Raw genomic sequence first — 27,556 nt, forward strand, 5'->3', positions numbered from 1 at the left:
TGATTTGGAAAGTCTCTTCCTGGCAAACCGCCCTGGCACGCTATAGTCTTTTACTCTGTCATCAGCATTCTATCATATTGCTGTGAGCCTGGCCCCTGTAGAGAGTGTGTGTGAGCGCACAACCTTGGTATGCATCTATGCTCATACCGCTTGACTACGTATTGATGGTGCCGCAGCGCTTGGTAGTTACTTCCCATGCAGTTTAGTCGCTGTTTGTGGCTTACACCATATCCTGGCCTTGGTAGCGCGGAAGAGACTTTCCAAATCACAGATCAGCTGAAACATGGGGAACACTGTATTAAACCCAGTGTGCTCCAGCCACTTCTTGAAGCATGAGACGAAGGCGCACATGTTCTGGAACATGTGCATTTAGTGGGTTTGGTGCATGAACATGCAGCAGGACCAGCCTCTCAATGGACTTACTAATCTTGCAGCCTTTACCCTTGTAAAGAGGTACACTTTGCAGACTCTGTGTAAATGGCTGCTATCTTACATCTTGGGTTACATCCCTAGTGGTGCAGCTCGGTAGTTAGAAAAGCACGACAATGTTCCCTATTGTTTTTGTTGTTGTTGCGAGAGTACAGAGTACTTCTGTCCGCCTCGGGGGATCTTACACAGGGACGTCATTTGGGGGTCGCCAGAGGTAGCAACGGCGACCTTTGGCGATTCCCTTGCGACCTCTATGTTTTTGCGTCCTCTGATTAAGGCCGTTGCATAATTGATCAGGGGTTGCGAAAAGAATGCAGAAGTCGCAGAGCTTGCCTTGTGGGTTACCCTGCGCGCGAGTCAACCTGCCAGTGCCTTCAACCTCTGATTATTTTAAAAAGAATCATGAGGCAAGTCACTGCCGGGCTGAATCGCGCACACAGCGACTTGCAGGGCAGGCTCCATGATGCCTGCTTAGGGGCGGGCGCGGCTCCACTAGGTCTGGACTCGGCTAGCACTCGAGGTCATGGTTGCCTGGCAACAATGAACATTGTCCGACCTCACCTCTGCTATGCTTCCAGCATTGCAGAGGTGAGGTCATGGAGCTTGCCTTGCGGGTTGCCGTGCGCGCGAGTTAACCTGCCAGTGCCTTTCAACCTCTGATTATTTTCAAAAGAATTATGAGGCAAGTCACTGGCGGGCTGAATCGCGCTCGCAGCGACTTGCAGGGCAGGCTCCATGATGCCTGTCTGGGGGCGGGCGCGGCTCCTGGGGATGCGCTGCATCGCCCAGGCCGAGGAGAAGATGCCGCTGCAAGCACTACTGCATGGCAAGAGGGTCTGCCGGAACCACACTGACGCTGAGCAAGGTGAGGGCTGCATACAGTGAGCTCAGCTGGGCCACGGTTACTGTGGCACAGCGTAGCAGGCATGAGGCATAAGCAGTGCTTAAGTACTATATATTAAAACATCATTATCGTTTGGCCTTGGACATCTGCTTGCAATCACAGTGGTTTCGTAATATGGGCCAATACGCACTGATATTAACGATACATATGGTGATCCATTCTTGTATTAAAAATGTACATCAATTTACAGGGTTATTGCGTGGTGGTCTGACTTCGAGTCCCGGTTCACCCACTTGACGGAATTGTGTGATCCTGTGAAAAAGCAGCGTGTATGTGTGCACTGCTCAAAGGTCAAGTGCTTAGACAGGGCACTAAAGGCGCTTAAGCACCACACAGAATATGTCACGTGCAGGTATATGTTGCTCTTGTTTCCCATTGCCTATAATGGAAGAAATTATGCATTTCTCGACCCACGTGTGGAATTGCTGCTCCCCTGTTCAGTGTTACAGTTGGGAAGGGGAGTCACAGGGACATGGCGGGAATACGCTCCTCTCGGGCACGTGCTACTCGGCTGCCTCGCCTGATAAGAGTGGACCCGGTCCCTTTCCGTTGCTTGCCAGTGGGGCGAACCACACACTGGTAAGCAGGCAGCTCCCAAAACAGCGTCCAGACATTCAAACAACACACTGGAAATCTGTAAGCAATACTGCCAGCACCCCTCTCTCTCTCTCAGTGGCACTCATTTTATCTACCCTGTAAGGATGAAAGGCTGAGTTACGGCTGCTCACAATGGATTGGCACCCATGACCTGCATGCCCACGCGCATCCCCAAAGTGAGTGCGTTTGGAAAACACGGACAAGTCCACGATAAATAATGCAACATACACGTTGCCACCTTTACAAAAAGTGTTTCTTCCTTGTGTAGCTTTGGATCAAAGCGCTATATACATATCACATTATTATTAAATTATCATTTTTATATAGCGCTTTAAACAATAGCAAGCGCCCAACTGTGATCAGTTTATGGAGTCCGGAAAGCTGGGCGGCTGGGCTGCCACTCCGAGTGCCAGGGGCACAGAGGGCTCTGCCATGAGAGCACTGTGGCCCTGAGCTGTGTGCCAGCTGTTCAGATGGCTGCCATTACCGGCAGGACACATCGATGCCTGGACCCACAGCCGCTTCTTGGCGAGTGTCATCGGCAGCACACTTTGGCACCTGGTGGAATGCAGTAGTAGGACAGCAGGCGCAGCCCATGCAACGTGTTTGTGTGGTGGTCGTGTGTGTGGTCCATCTCTAGTCTGAGCGAATGTCGCGAATGTGTGTTGAATGTTTCAATTGTGTGCGGTGGGGTGGTGAGTGTATGCGGAGTGCTCTCTGGGTGTACAGTGCATGTGTGTACTATGTTGGCAATACATGGGGATGGTGGTGTGTCTGTGTAGGGTGTACAATTGGTATGCACTGTGTTTAGTTTCCATTTGTTGAATGGAGTAAGGTTTCAGTTTACCGAGTCACGGGGGAGCAGCTCATTCAGAAATCATTTTCCTGCATTCTGGGATGCGTAGTGTTATATTTCTAAAAGGAAACAGAAAACTACAAAACCCAGGGAGCAATGGGAAAGCAGAGTTGGAGAGACTGCCTGCTGCATCCGACATTAAGTAACTTCAGATCTCGGTTATTGTGGATGTTGTTGCTGTGTGCATGCTTGACATGTCAGTTTGTGGGATGTGGGTGTCATCATTTTTGTAGTCTGCAGTGGGTGAATTTTTGTGTGAACGATGTCTCTGCCTTTTATCTGCCTGCCTAAAGTGTATACCTGTGTGACCATATTGTTCGTAGTGTACTTAGAAACAATGCTATGGGATTCCACTTCCTGTGATGGCACGCGGGGGCGTGGTCAAATGACATCACTTCACGTGATGTCACACGGGGGTGTGGCTAAATGACATCACTTCCTGTGATGTCACTCTTGGGGGCGTGGCATTGTGATGTCACTTCCACGACCCCTGGCATTTTGGTGAAATGATGTCCCTGATCTTAGAGGTTCCCCAAAGGAGTGAAGCTGTGCCCGCACTTGTAATTCTCCTTCGACCATTCCTAAGAAACAGGCCCCTGCACTTGGGTAATTCACCATGGGAATTACTTGGTTGCCTACCAGTCCACTGATACCTGACCCCACATCCGGAGGTGAACGGCCCCGTGCTTTCTGGGTGGAAGCATGGCTTCTACTGCCTCTGTGCTTATCAGCATAGTGGAGGTAACAACCCCCCTAACTCCCTGCCTCCCCCGGAACAGTTTAGCTATATGGTAAAGTAAGCTATTGTCACTTTGATATTTGTCAGGAAAGCTACCATTCAGTGCATGGAAGTTGGCCAACTTCCACATGCAAACACAAATCTAATCAGAATTGAGGACCCATAACATTCCATGTGACACTTGGATTTTCCGAATGTGACATGCACCCACTCACCGCCAGCCCCTTGCCTCCTCCCCTCGTGCCGGGACTAGTGAGGGTGGCTTTCAGTCTTATTCTTCTGAGAGACACACATCTGCACCATTGAAGACACCCTTCTCCAGAGGAAAACCAGTTGTAAGGCTCAACATTCCCTGAGAAATCGTTTCCCTTAGGGTTTGTTCCAGGTGTGGGATGGTGCAGAACGACCACGGGCATAGCACACATTCTGAGAACAAGTGATGCAGGAAAAGAGCAGAAAGCTTTCATTGGTGTACTCCCCTCTCCCAACCAGGAACGGGTAGAGGTGACCTTGGCTGACAATTGGGAGTCTTGTGAGTAATGGACAAAGCGGGCCAGATTGCATGCAATGGTTCTGTTTCACAAAGGGAAATAAATTGAAGATAAATGTTTGTCCCACTTTTTCCACTTGTGTAACACTGAATGGAGCAAACAAGGCTTTTGCCCATCTACTTTACAAACATATTCCTCCACTTCGGCAATAATTAAGTAAACAAATGTGCCCCTGTGTTTGCTACTTAGCACAAAAGGAAATGGATCTTGCGCAAACACGGTACCATAGTTCGTATTTGGTGAGAGGAGAAACATGTATTTGCTCGTTCCTTAGTGAGTAAACTTCACACAACCCCACCCCCTCCCACCAAAAAAAGTCGTTTATTTTCTCCATGTCCTAGGCCAGGATGCCCGAGAAAATGCCTGATCAATGCAATCCAATAATGTTTTATTGACATGACTAAATATGGTATGTATGTATTGCCAAATCTGATTAAACATTGTGGATGTTTTTTTCATATATAGAGAGGAACTGTCTGATTTTGGTTTTATTTGGTCCACATGTTGAATTAAGATCTGAATGGCCGCTACTCTCATGGACTACTGGATAGCGTAGGCTAAGGGCGCTTGGATGTCTTGTGTTGTCACATGCTTCTGGACACTCTGCTGCTTTTTCAAACGAGAGAACGTACTTTTTCTGTTCGTCTTTTAGTTTAGGAAGTTTTGGATCTTCTTACAAACGTCTCCAAAATAGCGCCTTCTTGTGGCTTTATATTTGGTGCATTGAATGATGAAGTGGGTTGAGTCTTCCATAAGATTCCTGTTGCGCTGGCTACAGATCTGGTCTCCCGCAAGTTTGTCTGTGCCTGCAGGATTCAATCGCAAGTCTGTGGTTGCTCATCTTGTATGCCGTCATTTGTTATCTGTGTTTGTTGTTTTTTAGCTATTCGTAAATATTCTCCAAGAGATTATTTTTTCTTAAACAGTCTAAAATACTTCATTTTGCTCTGGATCTCTGTCTGGATTTGCCAGTGTGTATCCTGTGGTCTTTTTTAGACTGAGATTGACTGAGCTTGTTTTATGGGTTTGTGTCTGTTTGGTTTTGTCTGATGTTTGCTTTGTTACTTGCTTTCAAATGAAAGGATTTAACACTTCTTTCTTTGAATACTTTCCAGGACTTTACAGACTGAATGTGATGTCTACTAGTAAGGGTACCACCCAGGTTCTCCACTGCAGTCCATTGTTGGGCATTTGCTAAATAGTAGGTGCATGTTTTCTGCTAGGGTCTTCTCTCACTTGACAGGGTCTTGCTTGAGAGTTGCTTCTTCATAGGAGAACTGGCCTAATGTTGGAATCAAATAATGTTATCCAGAGTCTCATTGATGGGATCACTCTTAGCAGTTTAGATTGTATGACATAGCCTACCCATAGTGTTTTCTCATCTAGTGCTTTCTTGGCTTTTGAGAAATATTCAGAGGCACTGAAGATGACTCCCGGGTATCAGTGTGTCACGGTATGTTCTGGGGTTTCGTTATTGGAGTAGAAATTATGTTGTTTACTGTTGTTTCTGACTGTTTTGGCTAACCATTAATTTGGTTTTTATGGGCCATTCATTGCAGTATCTTTCCAAGATGTCTTAGCTTCTTTATAGTACCTCTAATGTGGGTGGGAGTAGGACCAAATCATCTGCATAGAAGAGGTTGTTAATCTATGCATTTCCCTGTAAAAGACCTGAAGACATCCCATAAAGCATAATCACATGGCCTTTGACTCTAAAGAAGTGATGCCATATAACTCTAGGCAGTATTGTCATCACCGAAGTGATACCACATATGTAAGATACACCTTTTCTAGGTGTAACTTTATTACTGTAACTTATACTACTGCTGCCATCTATGTTTTTATATCAGTGCTAACGCAATATGCATTGGGATGCAGTCATCATATGCCAGGTGTATACCGAGAAGAATAATTACACATTGAAGGGGTCTGAGTCCCTATTTTCCTTTGTTGCAGTTAAAGTAAGTACACTTTGTTTAATCACACTGTTTGTTAATTTTATTCTCTACTTATGAAAATTGAATAAAATACATTTTTCTGAGCATGGAAATATACAAATACAAAAATATATGAGAATTATCCAAATCAAGTGTTTAATACTTCATTTAGCATCCGTGAACACCTTCACTGCAGTCTTAAATCAATCTAAAATCTAATTAGGTTATTGAATATGAATTGTTGGAGTTTGATTAGGCCGTGTGCCTTTCATCCTAAAGTTGTATAATAATAAACTAATACAAATATTTCTAAGCAAAACCAAAACAACACCAATGAATCCATTTTATATAGCGTTAAAACAATAATGGTTCAGAAACTGTCCAGAACAATCTGATTTCTTCACATGGACTGGTTTATCAATACTTGTCCATAACACCCGACAGTTACAAATTTCTGTTCTTTCTCTTTGCTATAGAACATTATTCAGGAGTATGTATCAGTGGGGGCTATTGGGGTTCACAATTGGCAATTTTATTTATTTTTATCACCCATGGTGGGTTCTGTGTACAATCTCTGGCTGCAACACAGAATTCCAATGACATTGCCTTAGCTAATGAGGTCTGTTTTAAAATGCTTTTTCATTATTATATATTGTTTAGCAAATAGGTAAAATTACCTGCTAGTGCTGAGTACTTAACGTGACTATCACTGTCACTCTACTGTGTACAGGTGGGTGTCATTCACTGTACCTGTAAAATACAATAACCCATTAATTTCTTAGAGTATGTTGTATACTAGTTCTTTGCTTTTCTATTGGATTGGCTTATTCATCCTATTTCATTTGACCTATGTTTCTCTCATTAGTTTGCTACTATCTTATCTCGGCTTTCTAGTGGTGGCTCCGATATTATTATTTCATTACATATAGCTGGGTCTGGATCTTCTCGTCCCAAAGTGCTTCCTCAATAATCTCTAATGTCGGTCCTTGTGGGAATTTAGTGTAAAGCGATGTGATGTCTAAACTTATTAGTACCATGGCATTTGGATGGAAAACCATGTTATCCACCAGCCATATTACCTCACTTGTGTCTTTTAGATATGACAGCATTTTTGTGAGGAAAGATTTCAAATAATGGACTGCATAGTTTGGTAGTGGCTCAAGAATTGGGTTGATATCTGAGACTATTGGTCTTCCCGATGGTTTATTGAGATGTTTACGTATTTTAGGTACACAATAGAAGAATGGCATTCTCGAGTTTTCATTAACCAGAAATTCAGCTTCTTGTTTGATTATCCAGTTCCTATGTACTGTTTTTTCTGTTTTTTCTTTTATTAGTAATAGTCATTTTTTGTGGGGTTTTCTTCTATTCTCTCATAATAAACTGCATCAGGCAGTTGTTTATTACATTATTCAATGTAGTCTTTAGTATTCCAAATCACTATTGCTCTGCCTTTGTCTGCTATCTGAATCACTATATTAGTTTCTTTTCCACAAGGTTTTTAAGTGCTGTCCTTTCTACATTCCTAGTATTGCAGTGGGATTGCTTTCTAGTTGAAGATTCAAATTTTGACATTGCCTGTGAGACTTTGTGCTAAATAACGTGTGACTCTGGTGAAAATTAGCTTGAGGAGGGAATACAAGTGGAAGGTTGCCTGAACCCTGTAGGGTTGATATTGGTAGAAGGAGGAGAGTCTTAGAAACATTCTTTTAAATTAATTTTTCTCATTAATTCTTTGAATTTGACTCAAAATTCCAAAGGATTGTGCCTTTTGGTGATGACATACCCCAGACCTTTGTTGAGAGCTTGTGTTTCCGTGAGACTTTGTGGGCAATCTGAGATGTTTACTACAATCGGGTCTTGCTCCTCGTCCATCTGGGTTCTAGTTTCCATTCTCCTCTGTTCTGTCCCTGTTGTAAAAAAGGGGCAACCCCCTTGGTTTCTATATCTCGTGTTCCTTCTTCTATTGCTGCTCCCTTGTCCTTGACTAATGTTGCTTCTTGATGTTATAGCTATCTCATTTGATGTTTCTACTTCACTGCTACCCTCACTTGTACTCCAGGGTGTGTTTGTGAATCTCACTTTTTTGTTTCTGTATTGGTTTGTTGGTTTTTGAAGAGATTCATTAATGTATCCCTCTTTAACCGGTGGGAAGGATTTTTCATGTGAGAATTTCACTAGATCTTTGCACAGTCTCTTTATTCTGTCTGATGTATGGATTTTGAATTCTTTCATTTCCTGTTCAATATCTTCCAGCCTTTTTTTATTGCTGTCAAGTGAAAATAGCATTTTAATGTTCTCGTCTAATTTGGATAGGTCTACTTTAATTTGTTGACTGACCTCTTTGGCTGTGTCAATAATTGGTATCAGACAATCTCTTCTGCATTTATTTGTGATGTAGCTCCAGTGGATACAGAATTCTTCATTATCTAAAAAGAGGTTCATTACAAACTATTTGTCCTTATGAAAGTGCTTTGTTTTTCAGGTATTTGAGCATAACAGCTCCATGGAGCTCTATTCTAATGAGTCTTTTTAAGTTGGAGAATTTCATCCCATTTGTTGTTGTGAATTATTGCCCCCAAAGTTTTGTTTTTTATCCAAAAAGAAGGTGGTGATCATGAGAGCTAGTCATATCCGTCACTGAAAGCTAGGGTCCATTTTTGAGCCATTTTGACCAATTCTACTAGAATTAGCATAGAACTCCATTGTCAAAAAAGGCCTTGTGACTGACCTGCCACTGAAACACATTTAATGCAGAGAATAGGCCCCCCAGGTGGTGGCTCTATAGGTTTCTAGAGCTATTGGTCAAATCAGCCCTGAGGCACAAATGTAATTACACACTTAAGGGATCTGAGACCCGATTTTCTGTTGCAGTTAAAATAAGTATACTTTTTTGTCACACTGTTTTTTTCATTTTATTCTTTACTTATTAAAAATAGAATCAAATAAATGTTTCTTAGTATGGAAATGTAAAAATACAAAAATATATGAGAATTATCAATTTTTCAATATTTCATTTAGCACCCATGAACACGTTCTGTACAGTTTTAAATCAATCTAAAATCCAATCATGTTATTGAATATGCATTGTTGTAGTTTGATTAGGATGACTCGCTTTTATCCTAAATTTATACAAATAATAAATGATCACAAATATTTCTAAGCAAAACAAAAACAAAACCAATGAATCAATTTTATATAGGATTCAAAATATTATGGTCCGGAAACTGCCAGAAGAATCTGTTTTCTTCATATCAACTGGTTTATCAATATTTGTCCATAACAGCGAAATGTACATGTTTCTGTTCTTTCTTTTTGTTAAAGAGCATTCTTCAGGGGGCATGTAACCGTCGGGGCTATTGGGTTTCGCAGTTGGTTATGTTATTTATTTTCATCGCCCGCTGTGGATTGTGTGTACGATCTCTGGCTGCAACAAAGAATTCAAATGACATTGCATTAGCAACTGCCTTTTCATTAATACTAATTTTCATTATTATATTCTTTAGCAATTAGGAAAAACTACCTGATAGTGCTGAGTACTTAACGTGACTATCACTGTCATTCACTTGTATACAGGCGGGGGTCATTCACTGCACATGTAAAATACAACAAACCATTAATTTCTTAGAGTATGTTGTATACGGGTTCTTTGCCTTTCTATTGAATTGGCTTATTCATACTATTTCCTTTGGACCTGTGGTTCTCACATTTGTTTACTGCTAGCTTATCTCGGCTTTCTAGTGCTGAGATGTTTGACTATATGTGCATTCTCTATCTGATTGTGTAGACAACTGCGATGTTCTATGATCCTTTTTGTGATTTTGCGAAGGTTTTTTTGCCAAGTATCTTAAATTACAAGGGCAGGTGATCATATAGATAACTCATTCGGTGTTGCAGTTTGTCATGCTTTTTTAGACCCATGATCTCGAAAGGCCTATATCTATCTACCTGGGTAGATGTCTTTGTTTGTTTGCAGTCTACACAGCACCCGCATGGGTAGGGCCCCTTTACTGCTGGTAAATCCTAGATTTCCTGTAGGGTTGGTGTTGGGTGTGGCATGGGGATGAGTTTATTTTTACAAGCAGAGCCACCATTGGACAGTATCTGCCTTCATATCCCAGTGTCACCTGTAAGGCCACTTAATGGCACTGAATGTCAGGAACTGCTATAATCTGCTAAGTGCGGCTTCACCTAACCAAATAGTGCCATTTTATATCCGGTAAACCACCATATGCCATTTATAGTCATCATATGCAAGCCACAGCCTCACAAAAGCAAGACATGCCATAATATGCCAAGAGCAGCATCAATCACCCAAGTACTGCCATTTTATGCCAGGTACAATCCGATATGCCAGGAATGGGTTCTTTGCCCAGATTTTGCACCTTACATACTCTGATTTCTTGTTTTCTTTCATGAGCAGAAACAGTTTAGTTTTTTAATGAAGCCGATTAACAAAGCACCAAATTACATTCTAAATCAATTTGAAAATGCACAAGCCGTCTCTGTTAGTATGGTTTATGTTTTCGTTTTCTCTCTTGCGCTTGCTAGCATAATATTTTGTAGCGCTGTAAATTATAAACCTTAGTGTTATCCAACGTAATGCTACTCGAGTTCTCAACGTTGGATGAAAGACTGAGCCGGCACAGCTGTCATTCATACATCTGAATGGCTACAAGATGAACAGCTACTAGTGGCAAGCATTGAACTCACTGAGCTATCACCCTCCCTTTCTATAGACTGTCTAAAAAGGGCATTTTCTGAAACATACAGTGATATAGAGAAAAGTCAATTGTACAGATTACAATGAAATATCACACAGAACAAATAAAATGTCATACATAGGCAAACCAAATGTCCCACACAAAGCATACAGACTATGATAGCACCCTAAACAATAATAATAATGAAGGTTTCCTATTAAATGCAGCTGTTTAAAATGCTTAATTACTTTATGCCAATGGCTGAAGGTAGGTGGAAGTCATAGTTGCCTATGCTAGTTGCCCTCACTTTGTACAGGATCTATGTGCTTTGGCTGGATTTAAACATGTCAAATTCTTTTTTTACCACTTTAACCCTTCCGCCCCCTGCACACACCCTGCCTTCCCCATTATATATACCTAACTCAAACCCAGCATCTACCTATTTGTGGTAAAAAAGGGGAAAAAGGTGGTAAAAAATGTGACCAGTTTGCATTTGACCAAAACCCGTTCTAAAAACACTCATCTTTTTTTCCTTTTCCTTCGCCTTTCTTTTTTCTTGGAGATTTTGATTTTCCTCTTTTACTTCCTCGTTGTTTTCACTCATTGGGCATCATTGCAAGTTTGCATTTTAAACGTCTTTAATTCTGTTGGGCAGTATTACCGTCTCTATCCGGGCGACCGCCGGAAATACCAGCGCATCACAAGTTTGCGGACGCGTGCACACCTCCATGCCGGAAATGGTAATACTAGCACAATGGAATTACAGGCGTCAATATGATCGGTATTATCGGCAGAAATGTGGCGATAATAATGATACCAGCACCCAATCTGCTGAAATTACCGGCTCAGGAATTACAGGCACCGGAACGGGAAGCTCACAGGCAATCATCTTTAAAACTCAATCCACTTTGAATCCCCCACTTCCAACTGCCATCCACTGATACAGGAGGTGGCAAACATGTCTGGAAGCCAGAAGAACCGAGTCCTTGACATCTAAATGAGAAAGCCAAAATTCTCAGCGGTGGAGCTGACTGCGGTGGCAGTCATTGTGGTGTATCACTCAGAGGCACTCTTTGGTGCTGCCCACAGGAAGATCAGCCAGCATAGAAAGATTGCCATGTTGCTGCATGTGGTGGACAGGGTGATGGCTCTGGGGACTATCCCCCACACAAAGAGGGACTACAGGAACCGCTAGAATGATGAACCTCATCTCCACACACAGGAGGGAGACGGCTGTCACAGGAGGAGGGAGAGTGTCACCCCTCCAACTCATGCCCTGGGTGTAGACATGCAGCTCCATCATGCACATGTAGGGCATTGAGGGGGTTGGGACAGCAGAGGTAGGAGCTGGGACCCAAGGCAAAGGCGGTAGGTACAACAAATCCCATCTAAATGCAAATAACGTGTCCAAATGCATGCATCCCCAAGCACTGAATGGTGTCCGGACATTTCATCGAAAACAATTGGTCGACAGGACATTTGGTCGACGTAATTTCGTCGAAAACCAAATGGTCGATTTTTTTTTAAATTTATATATATATGTTTAAGGTTGTAGTTTTGGGAAAAAAAGTTTTTTTTAGAAAAAAAGAGGGTTGGGGGGGACCCCCCCCCAAAAAAAGGGGTAAAAATAAAAATAAAAAAAATAAAAATAAAAAAAATTTGGTTCGACCAACTGTCCAGTCGACCAATTTTTTTCGATCAAATGTCTGGTAACCGCACTGAACCACCTTATGTGCAAGTGCACTGGCCCAACACATGTCAGTCGCAGCAAATGGGCATCACACACATACCAGGGACTGCAGGTAGACATATCCCAGCACGAGCACTGTAGCAAAAATGTACAGCCCCACAAATGGACACATGAGACACGCCCATGAGTGGCAAGGAATTCCATGTCATGAATTGTTGCCCCACTGCACACACAATAAAAGTTGCATTTGGATGCCAACAGGCGATCTTCACTCCCACGACCCACATGGAGGAGCACACATTAGGCCCAAGATCCCAAAGAGGCCACATGAATATAGCAGGACTCACAGAATATTGCATGAGTGTAATGCAAGCCCACAGACATAACTCCCAAACGACTAAAAGGTACACAGTCCAGTGACAGAGCTGGACCATCACCATCAGCCAGACCTGCAAAGTCCATACCCTCCACCAGCAAGCCCAGGCAGTAAGGCAGGGCCACGGGCAAAACAACACCTGCATCAGCCACCCCACCGTCAGCTATGCCACCCGGCCCACCATTAGCTGCAAGTGGCACATCAGCGGTGCCTTTGTCTGCCGCCCTCACCACACCAGAGGTCCGTGTCCCCAGCACCGGTCAGCAGGGAGGCACACCAGCCCCAAGAGCCACCTCTGGTAGGCCTGACAAGGATACTGTCTAGGCATCCTGTGGTGCTGTCCCTCCTGTGCCCTCAACACCACCACCACCACCAGCACCACAGACACCAGTCCATAGTGTCAGGGACAACACCACTGATGAGGAGGAGGAGGTTGTTGATATGTCCTCGCCCTCCGCCTGTTACAGCCATGGCCCACCACACAGCCCTCAACCACTGCCAGTGACCAGCATGCAATCACTTGATGCATGCCTGCATGCCAGGAGATGTGCATGATGCAGAAGTGCATGCAGGTGTCGAGCTGCAAGACTGTCAGGTCCCTTGGACATGCCACTGCCGCCATCGTCTCCCTTGCCCAAAGGGTGTGTGAGGGCAAAGAGGTGGTCTCGGCCACCGCTTAGGCCATCAACAATAGCATTCACTTGACCCTGCAGCACACGCGGGACTAGGGATCAGACCCACCATCCTCTGTCACCACCAAGGTCTCCCAGCCTGGAACCCCACAGCGCTGCTCCCATCGGCTGCAGTAATCGCAGGGGCAGGCAAAGCGCTCCATGTCGAAGAGGCACCACATGTGACTATAGGACACTTGCAGGGTCCTTCACTGGGTGTTAGGGGAGGGCAGGGGGAGGAGAGGGTTGTTTGGGGAGGGGCTGTTTGGGGAGGATGGGTGAAGGGGATGTTTGGGGACCGTGATGTTTGGGGAGGGTGGGGAGGAGGGAGGGCTTTGGGTGGGAATACAAAGGGGGTGTTTGGGGAGGGCGAGGTGGTGTTTGGGGAGGGGGTGTTTGGGGTTGCTATTGTTCATGTTTGAATACAAAAAAATTCACTTGGAGCAATGACTGGACATTCCTGTTTTCAGACAAGTGTCTACTGTGATTGTTCACGATATTCACCAAGATTCAAGGTGTGTAGAGAGGAGGGTAAACTTCAAAAAGGTTCTCAAGCAGTCCTTGCCGGGCCCATCCCTGGCCACCATGCACTCTCTGCACACAGGCATGGGACCAGCTAGCGCTGCATCATCCTCTGGGGGAAGCATGACCAGATCTGGGGACAGGAGTGCTCCGCCTGTTGCAGATGTAATGCAACATTGCACAGGCAAGGACGATCTGTCCAACCTTGTCTGGCCTATATATCGGTGCACACCCAGACCAGTGTAGGCATCAGAATCGGGCCTTCAAAAGAGGCCGAAGGTCTGCTCAATGGCCACCTTAGTCCTGATGTGGGCCTGGTTATATGACATTTGCTGCAGCATCTGGGGATTCCTCGGAGGGGTCATCAGCCATGTTAGCAGTTGGTATCCAGAGTTACCTACAAGGGGGTAAGGCACACGTGTGACCCATGATGCCCAGAAGTGGCATTGCCTGTCACGCGTCCTCTCATTGGTCAATCATTGCATGCATGTCCCATTTCACATTGTTCCACACCGTTTCACATTCCAGTCCTTGAATGCATATTGCAATACCTAGTGGGTTTTCTAGTCTGACATGGAAATACTTGCACACAGAGCACGGCCATCACACATTGCATTTTGGTATCTGACTGTTAGGACGCCATGCAATTGGGTGTGTGAGCTGGGCCTGTGCGTTGCCACCATGCGTGGTACCTGATGGGAGTCTGGGTCACATGTGAAGGTGGTCTGTGTGGCATCCATGATGTTGTGTGTCATTACTTGTGAATGCATTGCATGCCAGTTCTGATGGCAGCGTAGTGACCCTCAGTAGTTGTTTGGCAGTGTCTGATCTATGCATGGGGTGTCAGGGTGGTGCAACTTATGGTGTCGCCATTGGCAACATTGTTGTGTGTGTCATGCACCTAGTCTTGGCCTCTGCCCCAGAGTTTACGCCAGGTGTGTGTCGGCCTGGGCAGCCTGTTCCAGTCATGTGTGTGTCATTGGATAGGCAGAGATAAATGTGCATCACTGTGATGTGTTGTTCCCTGTGACTGTAGGTGGAGCTTGGTCTTAGTTGTTTCTTTCAGTCATTTTATGCTTGACACCAGGCTCTTGAGGGCGCTCCTGGACGTACATTTGATTCTGGTAGGTGGCCATTTCAGGCCATTCACTTGCGTTGCAGGGTGGGCATGTTGCCTTCTGGTATCTGTAATGCATTACATGTGGTTGTCTTGTGTGGGTTGAATAGGCCCAGTAAGTAACTGATGCATCCCCAGTCATGTCCTACTCCTGTGTGTTCTAACCTGTCATTTGAAGGGTTCGCTGCATGTACAGGGACCATTCCGGACATGCATTTGTGACCTTGTTGCCCTCCTCATATTGTCTGCCACTCATGCTGCAAGGTAGATAGGATTGTTCACATACTTACCCAACTTCATGTTGCCTCTGCTGGTACTCCAGCCCCCGCAGCTGTGGATTGGCATGCAGAGCCTCCAGCTGCATGTTTGCATCAATGACTGGCAGCATGGTTGTTTTGGGACGCATTTTTATGGAAGGTGTGGCCCTTTTCTAATCTTCCTGTGTGCATTGGGTGGATTGGGTGCCACTGTGTTCTTATTTTCTTCATCTGTGTACATTTGCTGGCTGCTCTGAGCCGCCTTGGTTTTGCCAATCTTTTAATGTGCCGGTGATAGCATTTTGCCAGTATTACCGGCACATGTTTCCAGGCCATCTTGTATTTTCATTGCTGGTATTACCGGGGCAGGTAAATCCGCATAAGCTGATACTGGTGCTGGTATTTCTGACAACTGTGTTCCGGCAAACTAGTACTTGGCTGGATCAGTAAAAGTGTTGGTAAACGATATTACCAGCAAGTTTACCATATTCCGGTAAACTTGTAATGAGGCCCATTGATTCTTATCACTTACACCTTTTCCCTCTCCTCCTTCCCATAAATCTGGTTCCTGTCTTGATCTTATTTTTTCTTCACTTTCTTCCTCTGACTCTGTCTTAGTTCATCCTTTTTTATTTTTCGGACCACCCTATGCTCTCTTTTTCTCTTTCTCTTCTTTCCCCTCCCACACCTCCTCTTTTTTACATCCACATTTACTCATCATAATCTCTTCCTTTAACTCTGCTTAATTTCTTCCTTTACTTAAATCTTCTCCCCTTTCTACTTCCTAATTTTCTTCTTTCTTTACTAACGATTCTGCAAGCACTCTTCATTCTACTTTGTCTGCTGTTCTTGCCCCTTCTCACCAACTCATAAATCTCCTCAACCCTGGCTGACTCCTGTTCTTGCTTTACTCTGCTGCCAACTACGTAAATCTGTACGGCGGTAGAAAAGGTCTTGTTCCTCCTGTGATCTCTCTACACTTTCTTCTTTACATTCTCATATGATCTTGCTTTAATTGCTGCTAAAAAGTCCTACTTTTCTGGACTTCACACAACTCTGTCGCCTAATCCCCTGCTGATCCATCTCTGTTCTCATTTCCATAAGCTTCTGACTTCGTTAACTACTTTACATCTAAAGTAGCTACTCTTTGTTCCTTTTTTACCACTCCTACTACCCCAACTTCTTCCTCTCTTGCTGCCTCACCCCTTTATTCGCTATCCACTTTCACTCCACTTTCTGACTCTGATACTTCTGTTTTTCTTGTTTGTGCTCATCCTACTGCTTCTCCTTCTGGGCTTCTTCCTACTACACTCATTCCTCATATCTATCCTCGTCTTCTTTCTTACCTTAACACTTATTGATTCTTCATGTTATCACTCTTGCATTCCCTTTCTCTTTAAGCATGCACTGATTCTCCCAATCTTGAAGAACCCCTGCTTGGACACTTCTGTTCCCGCTAATATCCATCCAATGTATCTTCTTTCATTTCTTTCTAAACCTCTTGAGCATGCTGCTTATGCTCAAGTCTCTGCTTATCTTAATCTGCACTCTCTCGTACCATACCTCCTCTACAATCTGGATTTTTACCTTATCACTCTACGCAGAACGCTCTCTTGCACATCTCAAATGTTCTTTTCAAAGCCTTTTACTCTAAATCCTCCTCTATTCTTATTCTTCTTGAACTTTCTGCTGCTTTTGATACTGTTGATCACTCTCTTATTTCTTCTCTCTCCTCTCTTGTTCAATCTGGTACTGTTCTTCAATGGATCCACTCGTATCTTCCTCAGCTGTCTTATTCGGTAATGTGGGCTGGACACACTTTCCCTTCTGTTGCTCTTCTTTATGGCGTCCCACAAGGGTCTATCCTTGGTCCCCTTCTTTTTTCACTCTATACTGCCCCACTTTCTGCCCTTATTTCATCTTTCAATCTTCCTTTTCATCTTTACGCGGATGACACCCGGATTTTATTTTCCATTTCTTCTTTTGACACTGCTGTTTCTAACTGCCTTTCTGCAGTTCAGAACGGAATGTATTCCCACTTTCTCCATCTTAATCCCTTGAAGACTCAGGTTCTTTTCTTTCCTGTTATTAAAATCCTTACTACTCTTTCCCCTTTCCTTTCCTTTCCTTTCCTTTCCTTTCCTTTCCTTTCCTTTCCGTTCCTTTCCTTTCCTTTCCTTTCCTTTCCTTTCCTCCTTACCATTTTCTTCTTCCACTCATAATTTGGGTATAATCTTCAACCCTTCTCGTTCCTTTTCGCTACATATTTCTTCTGCTTGATCTGGCCGCTATGCCCTGTTCAATATTCGCTGTGCTGAACCCTATCTGTCTTTTTATGCCACTAAGCTTTTTCTCTCCTGCTTGGTTTACTCTCACATTGAATATTATCCTGCCCTCCTTCTTGGTCTCCCTGCCTCTAACCTCTTTCCTCTTCAATTTATCTATGATGCTTCTGTTTGTCTCCTTTTCTCTCTTTCTCCATACTTCTCGATCATATCTTCTCCTTTACAGATTGCTTCTCCCTTTTGAATCTCATCTCCTTTATCATTTTCTCTTGATCGTCTTTAAGTGTATCCATGGTCTCACTCCTCCATATTTTTCGTCACTTGTCTCATTCTGTTCCCCTTCCATGTCTCTTTGTTCCCAAAATCAGTTTCTTCTTTCTTTGCCTAAACACCCATGTGCATCTTTTCGTTTCCGTTATTTGCCCTTCTTACACCTAACAATTGGAACTCTCTCCCTCTTTCCATTCGTTCCTCTCCCGCTCTTTGTATTTTTCAATCTAATCAAAGAGCTTATTTGTTATCTCTTCTTTTCAATAACTGACAGTTGCTTCTTTTGCCCCCTCTTCTGTTTTTATCTGGATTGCATTGTTCCCCTTTTTGTACCATTGTAAGCTTTGTTCATGTACTAGCGCTTTTGGCGAAAAACGCTATATAAATTCAATAAATACAAAATAAAATAAAACACATTTTGAAATCATGAATATTAAAGTCTTACAGTGTTCTTACACTTAGCAATAAATGCCATTTGACATCTGAGAGCAAGGGCTACTGGGGCCAGGGGTTTGCAGAGGTAGTGCCACAGGCATCAAAGTTATTGCCAGGTCTAATAGCTGCTATCCTTGAATACCACTAAATTAGGTACATGCAGTGATTAATCAGAGAGGATTCCCCCAGAAAACCTGACCTGGGACCCTTCTCATGTGGCAAGGGAAATGCAGATACTTTCTGATCCAGACCCTGTGGCTGGTGTTCTGCAGGAGGATCACATGTGGGGAGCAGGTCAGGAGGAATGGGAAATCCCATTGTTTAACTTTCCTTGAGACCCCAACCTTCTAATGGCCCATTGCAAAATAGAACAAGTTAGAAAAACTGATTTTTGTATTATGGACTCCAACTCTCATAATCCCCAAGGAAGTGGGACGAAGAAGAGGGCAGCAGGGGAACAAGGCTGCAAGGTGCAGCTCGTTAATGGAAATGACCCGCACCTGAGACTGGGTGGCATCAAAGGCCCCCTCCGGAGCAGGAAATTAGAGGAAAGAAGGAGCAGAGCAGTAGCTGTTGGTGCAGGAGTTGTGAACTCTCCACATTGCAGCAGAAACTGAAACTGGACAAGAGAGAAGACGCTGGGACCGCTGCCGAGTGTCAAGCATTAGCCGGTTCTGAGAGGATCTACACCTCCAGAAGCCATAATTGCAGAGGTTGTGCAGCGGGAAGCATCAGAGAAGGAAGCTTGCCCCCTGGAGACCTGGAAGGGAAATAACCTTTGTTGAACATTTCTGAAGTGTTAGAACTTTTGTTATCAAGTTGGAATCGCAAAGAACTGTGTTGGAACTTTGTTACTAGACAGGATTTCCTTATTCTTTTAGAACTGTCCAACAGAATCCTTTACTCCACACACTTGCAGACTTGCTTTTGCCTTGTTTACTCTCCTGACAGGGTGTTTCATCTGATTTTACTTCATACAATTGCAACTTTGCTTTGTCTGGTTTATACACTTGTGTAGACTTGTGTACAGGCACATTATAAATGCCTTATCATATCATATAATATACAATTGCAAACTTGACTTTATGCAATTGAAAACTTGGTTTTGCCTGGTTTACTCTCCTGCCAGTGCTTTTCATCTGATTGGCTTTATACAATTGAAAACTTGCTTTTGCCTGGTTTATTCTCCTGCCAGGGCTTTTTATCTAATTTTACTTTACTTGCTTTCACCTGCTTTACTCTAATGCCAGAGCTTTTCATCTGATTGTACTTTCTACAATTGCAGACTTTATACAATAGAAAACTTGCTTTTCTCTCACATTCATCTGTAAACTCTTTTTGGGTAATATTGGATTTCATATTCCTTCTCTTTCACTTCATAGACTTGTCTTTCTTTGTCAGCATTGCCGAAGCACCCCAGTGTCCCATTCTCTCTCTCTGGGACTCACTGGTTACTTGTGGCGTCCTTCAGTTCTCTCGCGGCAGACGGGAGGCAGCAGTCCGATGTCCCACCTCCAGTTCGTGGGCGCCCCGGCTTCACGAAACAGCTTCCAGGCCCTTTGCGGCTCCTGCTATCCTCTGGGCTCTCACTGTGTTCGGTTGGCATTGAGGCTGCTTCCAGGTTTCCGAGGCTGCTAGGGAGTTTCTTCTTCCTTCCCTCTCGCGTTCGCCGCACAGTGAACTGTTCTCTGCAATCCTTTGTCTTCTGCTATCCTCCCGAGCCTGCCGGCTCCATGATCATCTTGATGTCCTCACTGTCCCCCAGTCAGCACTCCGAGGGCTCAGCTTTTCCAGGTAGCGTTCTTTCACTTCATGCTGGGTAAAGCTTTTAAATGTCCCAGCGCCAATCATACATTTGCAAGCACTACAGCGTATCTGGTGCTTCTCGTCCCTAGTGTTCTGCATTACTCCATTCAGCCTGCTTTTCCCAGTATTTGTAGATGAATGGGAGTTGTAGGCAGTTCATGGTGTTTTATGTGTAGAGTATTAGAAGGTGTTACTGGTAGATCTTGTGAATGATTGAAGGCAATTAGCACACTATGCCATTAAGGCATGGGAAATGGAAGGGGTATTTCTAAAAGGGAAAGGGGAATACCATGTCTCATACAATGATGTATCACCCCTCTGAGGGTCACCTCCCCATATGATCCTCCCTAATGTAGCCACCCCCAGGGTCAGGTAGCGGCGGGGAGAGGCTAACACTGGTACAGGAATTATGACATCATCAGATTCATCACAACAGTATCATCCTTCAGGCAGTAAAAGAGGAAGAGACCCGTGTGATCTTGAAAATTAGCAACACAAATATGGAGTTGGCTGAATAAAGGTATCATTGTTTAAACATCATCTGTTGGTTTTTGCCTTTTAAACATTTTAATATTAGGGTGAGTATTGTGAAAAATGAAGTACATACCAATCCCAGGGTGCATAATGAACTTCGTGATTCAAGCATGCAACCCTTTTATCACAGACATATTGGTCAAATATCTGTGGTTCTTCTTATGTTCCCAAAATGTCCTGTTCTTTGATTTTATGCAAAGCAAACTGGAAGCCTCACATGTCCTTTCCTGTGTCTTACAGTGATATATCTAAAGAGAGCAATATGAGTGCACCCGACGGCCCATCTTGAAATTATACTTTAGTTCTATGTCAGAAGTAAGAATGACCCATTTTTGCGACTCCGTGAAACATGAGCAAAATGTTTGCCTTTCCTTTTGTCATGGCTTTTGTTTTTTCTTATTGGGGAGTTCCACCCACCATATCCTCCATTTCCTCCTAATCCTACGTCTGTCCCATCCTTTTACTTTTCATTTTTCTTTACACCTTTTCCCCTTTTTCACACATGTTTTTAGTATTATTTCCTGTTCAGATATATATTTAATATATAGTGTGACAAATCCAAGGAATTAATCCCCTCTTCCCAAGGGGAGCCAACCCGTTGGGGACTAGGGAGGTGAACCCACTAAGCTTCACATCCCCTAGGTGACAGAGCAAGTGGAATCCCACTGGGGGTGAACCCCCGTAGAGGGCTCTAAGTTGTCATAACAAATTAAATTACTTTGTGGTAATGTACTTTGTTGTAATTACTTCGATTTCTTTGTTTCATCCACCTTCCTCGTTCACTACCTCCTCTATATCAAATACTCCCCACCCCCTTATAATCCCTAACCCATAAATACATTTTCGCAATTACTTCCCCACAAAGTAACTCGAAGTAATTACAACAAAGTAAAGTACCTCATACTCTTGGAGAACTGGCTGTACCTTGACACGGATTATCCGCCCATGTCTGACGAAGCTGTCGGAGCGAGGAAGTCAATGGGAAACACCAAACCCTTGCACCGATCCAGAAGTCAGAAGCAAAGCTGAGCCGTGCCATGATTTTCCAGAGGAACGCCATTGTAGCAAAACAGGAACACTGTGTGTTCGAGGAACCAGGTAGTGGGCCGGTAGACCAGTGGTCGAAGTGTACGAAAAGAAGTAGTGGAACCACTGGCCTGGCCTGCTACTGGCTTGCCCTCCTGCCTACGAACCCCATCGTCATGCCTCCTCTCACGCACAATACAAACTCCCAAACAAATGCGCCTGCTGTTAAAGGGAACGTTCATTGCACTGAAAGTGCACATTTGAACTTCTTCCTGCACTTTATTTTAAAATTGAACCTTTCCGGAACAGTTTCTTTTTCAAATAAAAGTATTGGAACAGCAAAACCTAATTTAAAAAAAAGTAGAGGAGAACCAATCCCGCTCACTTCGACGACTGGGGTAGACCCACAGATACCCCAAGCCGGGGAGAGAAGGTGAATAGCCCAAGAGAGGCTGAAGCAGAAAACCACCCAAACCGGACGAGAATCCATATACCCCAAACAGGGGTGAGAAGGCGAATAGCCCAAGGGAGCTCTGACCACAGACTGCTCAAGCTGGGGAAAGAATCCAGATGCCTGAAGCCAGCATAATAGGGTGAATAGCCCAAGAGGGGCAAAAGCAGAACACTGTCTGAGCTGAGACAAGAACCCAGATATCGAAAGCCGGGGTGAGAAAGTGAATAACCAAAGGGAGGTTAAGAGACAAAAAAACAACACAAGAGCAGCTGAGAGACAAAATGGCTCCAGCTGTGCTGAGAAAACAGATTCCCAACGAAGGTGTGTGAATCCCTAGACCCCAGGGTAGGAAGAGAATCCATTGGGGACAGAGGGTGCCGGTACCAGATCAAGCCCGAGATGATCTGTGCAACCCAAGACCCCCAAGGAGGGGTACAAGCCAAAAGGCTTCCGATCCGGGCTGGACAAAGCCCAACCCTTTTAGGGCATTCAAGAAAACGTTGTTTTGGTCAGGACTGGAAGTGAATAGTGGGTAAGGAGGCATAAAGACGTTCTGTATTGCATTTCCTATCGGCGAGAGACCCCAAGGAGGTGTTTTGTGCAAGTGCATTGGAACTCTGGAGTGGGCGAAAGTCCAGATATATTGGCTGGAATTCAGCTTAGACAAGGATGCCCTGTGCAACCTTGAGACAATATAGGGTGGGTCAGAAACCAGTCAGGAATATACATTTTGGGCAAAGCTCCTTTAGTGATTTTGTGTTCTGATTAGATTCATTTTATTTGTAGTGGTAGGGCTAGTATCAGACTAATTAGGTTTCTAGATGATGGACAGACTTTACTTTGCATGACATCCTGAGATGCACACTTTTTTTCTATTTTACTCTCCTAAATATAGGGATAAGAACGTAGAGATATAACAGGGTTTTGCAGGAGAAATAAAACTTCTACGTTCAAACTACAATGAGTTGTCCATCTCCTGATTCTGACTTACCACAATATATATCGTCAGAACTTTTGAGCTAAATGTGAAGTCATCAGAATAAGGTCAGGAAGTGTACAAGCCCAAAATACTTCTATCAGAATATAATTGATATGGTTATTTTAGGCTTTGATAATGAGTTCGCTCAGTTACACAAGTAACAATCTTATTATGACTGGCACAGACGGTGAACACAGCCATTACTATGATCTGTAAAACCCTGCCTCTTCTGTACTCCTTTAATACCTGACATAATATTGTATTCTGATATATATTTAAAATTGCCACTGCACTGTACCTTGCTTTGCTTCCTTGGTGCCTCCTAGACAAACAACCTCCTCCAGGTGAACGAAGGCTATTTCTCTTTTATTTCACAGTAAACCTTGGAGATTGACTGGAACTGAATCCTCATTTCAGTATAGGCAAGCCACCCCTGTATGCATAACATAGCACATTGAGTAGCGCTCTCCATAACAGCTATGTTGCTTTACTCTTGACAGACTCTAGGCACCACATATGCGTCAGAGTAAACGCTCTCTCAAACACTGATCTTGCTTTTTATCTACCTTCTCCTTCAGTCATTGTTCATGTTTCAAATCTAGGCGCTTTCTCAGGCATAGTTCATTATTTAACCTAGAGGCTTTCTCAGGCACTGCTCATACTTAAATTCAGTTGCATCCTGTAAGGAACTCATGGTGGCAAAAGTAAAGACAGACAAAAGGGATCACAGTTCAAGGGTGGTTATTAAACTGTATAAATGGGTTGGAAAAAACGCCTAATATAAACCTAAATCTAAGATGGGAGCAAAGACCATCAAATAATAATAAGGCAGTCCTAGTGGCGTCTTGTTAAATAAAAGGGCCTATACTAAAAGACCTATTGCCAATCCTTACAACTAAACACAGAAAGAGTGTGGGATAAGGTTCTTGAGAAAGAAATAGGTGTTCACAAATAATAAGTCAGGATATAGTCTCCCTTCCCCACGTTTTTAGCACGGGAGAAGGTGGGTCTCCGGAGCACAACACACACTCAAGTCTACCCAGCACGAGCTAACTGTTCCACTCCCAGGTATCAGGACCTTCATTGTTTAAGTATCTTTTCTACAAAAAGTCTCTTGCCTCTGAGGGTCTGATGTGTACCAAAATAACAAAAACAGAGTTCCTTTCCGTAGGCTTAACAATATCAGGACCTTCAGTAGTTCTGTATCTTACTTCCGAGGGCCTGATGGGTTCCAAATAACAAAATAAAAAGTTCCTTCTGGCGATTTCACTTGGGTGATGCTTTTTCACTCTTGGATCTCCCTCTTCCAGGCTCAGATCTTCACGGAATCTTTTAGCAATATCAGGACCTATGGTAGTTCTGTATCATACCTCTGAGGACCTGATGTGTTCCAAATAAACAAAAGTTCTTTCTTGATTACACTTGGGAAATGATTCTTCACCCCTGGGTCCCCCACTTTCGGGCGCAGACCCTCCTTTTGAATGTTAGCCTCACTCCACCGGGTTCACTGTGGCTTGTTTTTCAAAGCATATTCAAATATTCTTTTCCATTATATTCACAACTCTTAATGTCTTTTAAACAGTTCTACCCTTTGTGGGCGATGCTGGCTTCACCCTTGGATCCCCCTCTTCCGGGCTCAGACCCCTCCTTTAGTTGTTAGCCTCCCTCTGCCGGGTTCACTATGGCTTATATATCAAAATAATCTTCTCTGTCACCTTCACAAATCTTAATGTCTTTTTAAACAGCTCACTGTGAACCTTCCTTTCTCAGGTTCACTCTTATCAGCATAAAATGTTAATTGAGGTATCAGGTTTCACCCGTTCTTATCGGCATCCCTCTTTTGGGTTCCCTCATTGCAAATCTTTTCTCTCACCATGTGGTATTCGTTGATGTTAGCTTTCCTTTACTTGTTGGTCAAAGACCTTCGACTGTACAGCGGATTTTGCTAGACCTCTGGATGGCCACTTTGACACTGTTCACACAGCATTCGCGCGGTTTTCTGGAATTGGTAGTTTCAACAAAGATGGAGAACTAAACTAGAGTCTCTTGCTGAGCACCCACGTGGGGTCGGGCCCCTTTCAGCTGGTTTTCCCCTTTACCTTCACAGTTCTTTCAATCTTCTTTACGCTTGCAACTTTCATTCAACACAGTTCGGTTTCTTATCAGTTCTCCCATTGAATCACCGGCTTTGAACAACCACTTGCTTTCCCTTGTATTGGGAGTCAAGGACGATACCACGGTAGCATGCGCCTTCTGCTTTCCTGCTTATCAGCGTAGGCACGCTTTGTGTACCGTTGACATCTGCTGCAGCACATGTTAGCCTTTGTTCGCGGTTTTACGATTTCTTGTCCAGAGGATTCATGGGTCTGGGTCAGAAAGGACAAGTTTGCTTCTCTCCCTGTCACCCTCTTGTTTCTCTCCGCCTTTCTGCTCCTTTTGAACAGCCACCCTGAGATAGCTTTCTCGTTGTGTTCTCTGCTTTGCTCCTCATGTTTTATCCCTGTGGGGAGGAGAAAGGGCTATCGGATGTGTGTGTTTCTGGTTAATTGCCCGACTCTGCTTGACCCTTGTGTTGGGACATGCCAGGTAAACAGTTTTAAGATTAACCCATTGTCGGGTACCGAGCAAGCAAGTGTTCACGTCAGAAAAAGTGGGTGGTAGGATTTTTGAGTATCCTAGGGATAAGATGGAGAAAAGGGGTTGTACGGGAACATAGTCCTCATGCTAGGGGTTTGGGTATGTTCGGAAGAGTGAGATTGGTAGGGTTTGTGGCATGAACGAAAATGACAAGAGTTTTCATTGTGACATGAATAGGGGGGGATTGTGGGAAACCAGAACAAATTTGAGGCTTGTTTTGGGATTCACTGTCAGGGGGTGGATTAGGGATTTGACGTTTTTTATGTTAAGTGGTTCATTTGTTTTTATTTTCAGTTGTTCCTTGTATGCTATTGCAAGTCTTCATCCTCTTTTGTCTTTCCTATGTGCCTGTGAGCACTCAAAGTTGTCAGGGAGGCAGTTGTGTAGTGTGATTTTGTAGTTGTCATCTAGCCATGTTTCTGTAATTAATAGGATGTCGATTCCTCTGTCGAAATGGGCAAGCATAGTTCAGGTTAAAAAATGCACCGAAATATTACATTTTTTGAACTAAGGGAATTTTTGCCCTAATGCTAATACGTGCAAAATTGCATTCACATCGTTTCTGAGTTTATGTAATACAGGCCTCAACGTTAAATGTGTTTGTTGTGTTTTTAGGACTGGTGTGAAGTTTATGTAATCTGATGGTCCCAGGAGCTCCGATATTTTATTCAGAGACATCAAAATGTTTATTAGATAGATGGGGACTGCCTTCCCCGGGATGAGCTCACATGCTCCTTTTAGGGTATACAAATGTACAAAACCAGCAGTAAACATGACATAGCTCATCGGAGTCATGGCAGTGCTTAACCTTCCCCGTCTGCTTGTCAACAGATTCAGAAGACAAAGAAACGCTGGCAAAGAATGGAGTGACACACATTTTATCTGTTCACAACAAAGCTGAACCTCGGCTGGAGGTAAGTCTGAGCCATCTGAGCCTCGTAGAGATAGGACTTAACAGGGAGGTCAGTAGATAAGGGAAACATGCAGAAGAAGAAATGTATAAGTAGTTTATCTCTTTAGTGGGTAGAGAACGTTCTCTTTGTATGTGTTCAGTCACTTTCAACAACAAAATGAGAAAGCTTTCTTGGTCGCTCCTTTTTTGACACATTTCTTTAACAACAATAAATAGACAGGGCAAGGGAAAATGGACTGGTGATATTATCACTTGGTAGGTTTGTAGCAGGCTTTAAAATACACGGAAGAGAATTCCGAGCATAGAGTATCTCTTCCAACCTTGATCCACACTCTGTTTATTTTAATGTTTTACCTCCCTGATGCATATCACCCTCTCTCTCTCTTCCCTCTCCCTTTCTCCTTCTTGCTCTTTGCCTCTCCCTCTCTTTCCAAACCTCGACAAGCCAAGGATCAGTACCCGACAGGCAAACACAATAGCTGGGCGTACCATTCTGGGATGTTGGGGCCAATGCCTGTGTTTAGGCAGCTTCACCACAAAGAACCAAACAACTGACAGTTACTATTTTGGTCCCTACACTGTTAATATATGTTTAAAAATGTTAAAATAGCTTTGCAAGTTAAAAGCTTGCCTCAGAGGTCTCTGTGTAACCTGTGGCGGTGTCCCCTTTAAGGTGTTAAATCATAATCTCCAAATAAAACGAGGTCACACCGGCACTCGAAGTTAGTATTGCAGCAGACTCCATGAATGGCACTTCTGTCTCTCATTGTGTGCAGGCTGACGCTGTGTGATCATGGTACTGCAGAACCCCCAGCTGATAGGTGTGATCACGGACCTAGATGTGGAGCCTGGGTGCCCCCAGGCAACT

At 43.8% G+C, this 27,556-nt stretch overlaps 1 protein-coding gene across 1 annotated transcript in view; it reads left to right on the plus strand.

The window, feature by feature from the left end:
* LOC138526111 (dual specificity protein phosphatase 22-A-like) overlaps positions 1 to 27,556 on the plus strand; it is a 316,886-nt gene that overhangs the window by 51,940 nt on the left and 237,390 nt on the right. Inside the window, exon 3 of the mRNA XM_069636482.1 lies at positions 26,607 to 26,689. Within this exon, the coding sequence (XP_069492583.1) occupies positions 26,607 to 26,689 (83 nt within the window). The remainder of the gene's footprint in view (positions 1 to 26,606; positions 26,690 to 27,556) is intronic.

The sequence above is a fragment of the Ambystoma mexicanum genome, chromosome 1q, assembly GCF_040938575.1.
Source record: "Ambystoma mexicanum isolate Mex_15411 chromosome 1q, UKY_AmexF1_1, whole genome shotgun sequence".
Taxonomy (NCBI): domain Eukaryota; kingdom Metazoa; phylum Chordata; class Amphibia; order Caudata; family Ambystomatidae; genus Ambystoma; species Ambystoma mexicanum.